This window comes from Malus domestica, chromosome 01, assembly GCF_042453785.1.
Source record: "Malus domestica chromosome 01, GDT2T_hap1".
Classification (NCBI taxonomy): domain Eukaryota; kingdom Viridiplantae; phylum Streptophyta; class Magnoliopsida; order Rosales; family Rosaceae; genus Malus; species Malus domestica.
In genome coordinates, this window is record NC_091661.1 from 13,535,636 (window position 1) to 13,542,055 (window position 6,420).

The 6,420-nt window shown below is 37.9% G+C and overlaps 1 protein-coding gene across 1 annotated transcript; it reads left to right on the plus strand.

The window, feature by feature from the left end:
- Nucleotides 1-576: 576 nt before the first annotated feature.
- On the plus strand, nt 577-3,347 carry LOC103448214 (uncharacterized). The gene is made up of 4 exons (XM_029107054.2): nt 577-1,473; nt 2,025-2,179; nt 2,661-2,762; nt 2,933-3,347. The coding sequence occupies exons 1-4, from the start codon at nt 1,438-1,440 to the stop codon at nt 3,072-3,074; spliced, it is 435 nt and encodes a 144-aa protein (XP_028962887.2). The 5' UTR covers nt 577-1,437; the 3' UTR covers nt 3,075-3,347.
- The last annotated feature ends 3,073 nt before the right edge of the window (nt 3,348-6,420 follow it).

Sequence of the window (6,420 nt, forward strand, 5' to 3'; positions counted from 1 at the left end):
AAAATTTTTACGGCAATATTTTCGTTAATAGGCGATTTTTTAAAAAATTATTCCAATTTTGCCGGTCTCTCTCTTCCCTCTCTTACTCGATCTCTCTCGTGCCTCTCTCTCACTCCGTTTCTCTCTTCATTCCTCCGACAGCACCCACCCACCCATCCAGCCTCCTCCTCATCCTTCCTTCCTCCCGTATGCACCCACCCAGCCAGCATCCTCCTCATCCTTCCTTCCTTTCGACTGCACTCAGCCAGTACTTATCTTTGCTTAATTATGTATTTTGCCGGTCTCTCTTCCCTCTCTTACTCGGTCTCACTCGTCCCTTTTTCTCACTCCGTCTCTCTCTTCCTTCCTCCGACTGCACCCACCCACCCAACCTCCTCCTCATCCTTCCTTCCTCCCGTCTGCACCCACCCAGCCAGCATCCTCCTCATCCTTCCTTCCTTTCGACTGCACCTAGCCAGTACTTATCTTTGCTTAATTCTGTATTTTTATTCTTTCTAATGCCTTAATTTGAAGATTTTGGTATTGTAATTAGATTCAATTAGGAAAATTAAAATAGAAATTGTAGGTTTTAGTGTTAAATCGAATTTTAGGGTTAAATTGGGGGTTTTAGTGTTGAATCGAATTTTAGTTATTTTTGTGTGTTTTTGTTGGAATTATTTTAGTTTAGCTGCTTCATCACATGTACTGCTTTCTTTCGTTCTTGCAGCTGATTAGTATTGTGTTAAAGCTTGTATAATTACTAGCTCTGGGAAATTAATGGTTATTAAGTGATGGATTTTTCTACTACTATCATATGATCACAACTAACTAGTTGCATTGCATGGAACAACTTTCCATGAAATTAATGATTATTAGGTGTGGACTATACTACAGGCATCCTTCTGTTTCAATCTAAACAGTTGCTTCTGTTTGTAGCTAGGACCCTGATCTGAAACCAAAATAGAAATTGTTCAGAATTTACATGTTCTTTAAGTTGTTTTGATGACTTTATTTGCAGATAATTTGATGCAAACAAGGTTTTTTTATTCTTTGCAGAACATATCATTCAGTGATCAGAACATATAATTCAAAATTTGAAACCCCTGATTTTGCACTTAATGGCAATGCTATCATTATCACAAGCTAACTTCATATCAGTTACATGTCATATATAATTTTGGCTACATTCTTAGGTTTTCCTTTTGCCTTTCCCGACGTTGAGTAATTTTGGCTGTTCTCTATTTGGAGTAGTTATGAGAAGTTCCTATATATTTCATATCAGTTACATGTCATATATAAGTTGTTAATTCTTGTGGTTCACTATGTTTCTCATGATTACTCTTGTCAACCGAACACATTATATGTTTGTTGACTCACATGGTGATCCTCAAGCATATTGCTTTCTTTATGCCATCTATTTACAGGCTCAAGATAACATTATGAACCTTCCATTATTAAATGGTTGGGGTGAAGTGGAAATATGTTGAGGCAAAGGTATCTTGCACTTTCTGCTCGTCTTTTTTATGCTCTTACCACTATCCTTCCAAACTTATGAGTTTACCTCCCACTATAAGGATAGTGTCTATGAGAGTAATAAGGAAACCAAAAGCGTGATTTAACATGTATATTTTATTTATGGAGGGAAAATAGTGGCCTTGTAGTGATTCCTCTAGAAAGCACACTTGCATTTATCTAAAAAAAGATATCAAGTTGGTCATTTGTATTTTCTACGTTGGTGATTACTCGCTCATTCGGTTTGTCTTCCCTTGTATTAGATTACGTGCATGCAGATTTTGATACCTATGTTCTAGGTTCTGATATGCTATTGTCTTTTCTGAACGAGTAACTGCCAAATGAAAGTATATTGAACTATTCATGAAGAACCATGTAGTTTAGTTCATTCTTTCGAGTTGATCTAGCTGATTTGGAGGGGTCTTACGCTGCTAATGTTGAATATTTGATTTTAATTACGAATTACGATTGAAGTTTGTGTTATGAACAGCTAACCAAAGTTCTTCCAATTTTAACCTTCCCATTTTAACCAGGCTGCTGCATATTACTATCATGGTTTGATCCTTGATGAGGGTAACACAGAAAAATTTCATGGGATGGCTGTAGCTGCTTTGCAAGCAGCAGATGAGTATTTCAAAGAAAGTAAGAAGGCATGCGAAGCATTTAACGCTGCTCCCCCTTTGTCAAGGTAGGTAGAGGCTGTATTTGTGTATTCATTTTGCTGATTTCATTGGGTGGCATCTAGCAGATTATCTGCTGTTTTCCCTGGGGGCAATAAAGTATATGTTGTAGCTGCAATATCTTTATCCTCTCTCCTTATCTCCAAGAACGTCAAACACAAACACGTACAAGGAACGAACATAAAATTGTCTTTAGTATGAGATTTGCAACCTTAGGCCATTAAGATGGAGTTCAGTTTCTACGAGAAATCTTCTTAAGAAAACTGTCTCCTAAATTATCTACTCTAGAGTCTAGTCCAATCTCTAGATATTAGCAAAGATTATTCTACAGGCCCTTCTTGAAATTTGTGTCGTGTTGTGAAGATCTACCGTCTCGTATGTAGCATTGGATGTTTCATGATTGAAATGTCCATTAGCTGATCAGTTTTCTTCTTCTTGTCAATCTTTCTTCTTTTAATGGTTAAGTGCTTTTTTATACACATTATGTAGAAATTCACCGCTCTGGGGAACCATGAAGTATCTATCTGAGAAAATTCCAAAAGATGCTTCAAGCAAAGTGCGGATAAAACGTGATCTGTACTCGCACAAAAAGTATGTCCTGCCTGAGAGAACTATTACCAATAGTATTTTGTTTATGCCTAAATGCAATCTCCTCTTCACTCTTGGCATCCCTAATTTCAATCTCAATGTTCTTGGTTGATGATACATAGAACAAACCCTCGGGAATAATTAACGTGTGTTTTTGGATATTTCAACTGGAGAATCATGGAGACAGCACCAACATTGCCCAATTTTGCATTGGCCTTGAAACCAGAGAAATTCCAACTTCCTCTAGTAGACCCCTCTTGGAACATGGAGCACATGAATAAGGGCTCCAACCAGCTTAGGAATGACATAACATAAGCAATACATGAGTGTAGTTTTCTACATTTGATTAGGCCCCCTGTTGTTCTTTTTAGCTGCATTTAAGTTTTATTGTACGAGCCTTATAGATGTTTGGCCTCCAAATCCCGATACCAGCACCTGATGTTGCTCCACCTTCGACCCCCAGCCACTTCCCAGCCGATACCGAGTAGCCTGATGTATTAAACTTAGAAGACTATTTGTTGTAGTTTTTTCTTTTGTTTGGACATCTTGTATGATATATTTCATAATTAAATACTTTTTCTTGGGTTATTAATTATTGTTTAGAATTTAATTACAATATTTATTAAAAATTAAAAAAAATATTTTTGCAAAAAAAAAAAAAAAAAAAGGGTTTGCGCGAAGTTACCTACATTGTGCAAAGTGGGTTTGCGTGACCTAGGACCTGTGTCGTGCAAACCCACTTTGTGCGAGGAAGAAGTTACCTTCGTAGCGCAAAGTGGGTTTGCGCGACGCAAGTAACTTCTTCGTCGCGCAAACCCTACTGTCACTGCCTTGGCGCGACGGTTGGTGCGCGACGAAAGTTCGTTGCGCTAATTTTTGCGCGACGTTTTTTTGACTTTGCGCGACAAAGGACTTGCGTCACGCAAAGTGTTTTTTTTTACTAGTGCTGTTATGTTTTGAATGAAGCCGGTGTCGATGCATTTCTCATCCCTTGTCTCGTTCACTTCCAGTACATTAAATCTGTACTTTCCGTATCCAAAATCTAATAACATTTAAACATGATACCAAATTATTTGTTAATAATATGATCCTCAATTTGTGTTCTATGTTTTCATATGAACACCCTGGACATGCAATCTTCATACTAAATTTATCTGAACTTTTTCATAAATCAAAACTTTGAACGTGTGGGACCTCGCGGACTTATATATAGTTCGTACCAATGACATTTCTAATCACTAATTTAAAAAAAAAATTGAAAACTAATTCTGAGATTTTGTTTTGTTTAAAAACGATATTACTATTTTAAGCTAAAACTAGAGAAGTAATGTGAGGAAGATTTGAACCCATGACGCAACAAATTGAAGTGGAATGTCATGTCCACCACTACCTGCTAAAACGGCTAAATGTTATAAATATAAAAAAGGGGGCATGATACAATCCAAATATCAGGTTCCTAGTTTTGCAAATTTTGTTCGAATAGTAAACCAAGTTGACCCTAAAACGCCTAAAAATTCATCATGGCATCCACCTAAGATAGGATCAAGGTCTAAAATATCGATGATATTGGAAATATCGGTAGTTCAAAAACACGGAAATTTCGATGGAAATATCGGGATATTATTGATATCATTAAAAATTGAATAAAAACCACGGAAATTGTAAGAAAAACTTGGAAATTTTTATTGAAACTTTGCAGGATGTTTATTTAGTCAATTATCTATTAGTTTATCATAAAAAATTGGAAGGAAATGCATTGCTTGATGGATTTAAGTTGATTATATAGCGAGCTGGCAAACATTGTGAGTGTAGAAAATATGTAGTAATTAATGAAAGAAGTTTAAACGCACCATAATCATTTATATATAATGAATTAGTACAATATTTTACACTTTATACATTGCATGGTAAGATACATAAGTGACTTAGTACCACATAGAGTTCCTATCAAGGTCTAAAATATCGATAATATCGGAAATATTGGTAGTCCAAAAACACGGAAATTTCGATGGATAGAATAGATAATGAATTTCATGATCCGATTTTGGATAAAATGAATTTTTAAACAAATTTGATAGTATATACACCAAGGAGGTGAGGAAGTGGGCTAAACCTCACAATTGGGCAGCCATAATAATTTGGTTTGAATTTGTCTTGGGTGAGATCAAACTGTTGACCCTAAAAACTACCAAGCCTACGTGGCGCGCAGGCCGAGTAACTAATAAGCTAATTACGTCCTTTGGTTGTGTGTGGGGCGTGCCAACTCATCGGCCGAGTTCGGCCTGGGAGTAAAATATGTTGATGTGGTGTTGGGCGCGCTGTTGACTTCTTGACCTTGCGACTACGGTCGAGGAAGGAACACGTCTCAGCCTTCGGGTTCTAGAGCCTGAAGACAAGACTGCTAGTTTCTTCGAAGTTCACAAATTGTTGGCACCGGTTCGGTCTTGGTAATTATATTCGTGAAAGTATAAGTACGTCGAACTGGTACCAGACTGTACAAACACAAATACTCGAAAGAGATAAATGTCTTGATTGTAAATGTGGTTCAGCTGTCAAAATGCCGAACTCTAAAATGTACTTGCGAATATCTAATCATAAAACTCGGCTTTCAATGTGCCGACCCTAGTAACCTGGTAACACCTCACTTTGTCGAGAAGGCTGATGAGATGACCTCTACCAACAAGGACTCGGAAATCCTTGTTGAGCGAGACTTGGATAAATAACCAGTCGACCTCGAAGCAATGTTGTCTATATATATTAAAGGTGCTCCTTAGTCGGCTGAATCTATGGCTCCAGTGCTGTCTATCCAAACTAAAGATGTCGCCGGTTGCTTTCATAGTGTTGTCTATCCAAACTAAAGATGTGTTGGCGAGAATAAAGGGGAAGAGGAAAAAATCTCAAGGTTGTTGAGAAGCTTTGCGCAGGGCAATTTGTGTGTTGATTTGAAGGGGGCCTTGAATGATGCACTCCCTTCTCTATTTATAGTAGCGAACCTCCTTCATATCTGAACTAGAAATGTACTCGGATTAGAACTCATTACCCTAATTTGATCAAGTTTCGGCCAATCATAACCCTTATAGGACTTTGAACCAAGCTCTTTAACGAACCAGATTCATTCCCTAATTCTAAGCATCTTCAACTTTATGACTCCTTGTTGCACTAGGGTTCAACTACCTCACCCTTATCTAAACCAATCTTTCACATAATAGGATTCGGCCTACCTTGACTGGATAGCCCATGACAAGATTCTAGATGAATGTTAATGGGCCGAGAACAACTCTAAGTTTGGCCCAAAATATTATTTTTGGCCCAAACATTGCCCCTTCGCTTCTGAGGTCTTCGGCTTTCAATTCCTGGCCAAGCCTCAACCTTGAAGAAGTGATTCATTGCCAAAGAATGAACCCTTAACATATTCCTTCTAGAGCAACCAGAGAACATTGCAAGCCTCGAAAACACCAACCACCTAGATGAATTTACTAGGCACGACGTTTCACCTCTGTCAGTTATCTCAAAACACTGCAAAACTTGACACGTGACAACTCCTTATCATGACTATCCATCTTCGATGATGTGTTCCCCCACGTTCAAGGCGTGCAGATGCCGAAATGTCTCTTCGTCATAACTTTCTCCGTCACACTTAATCGTGCACCCTCAATTCGCA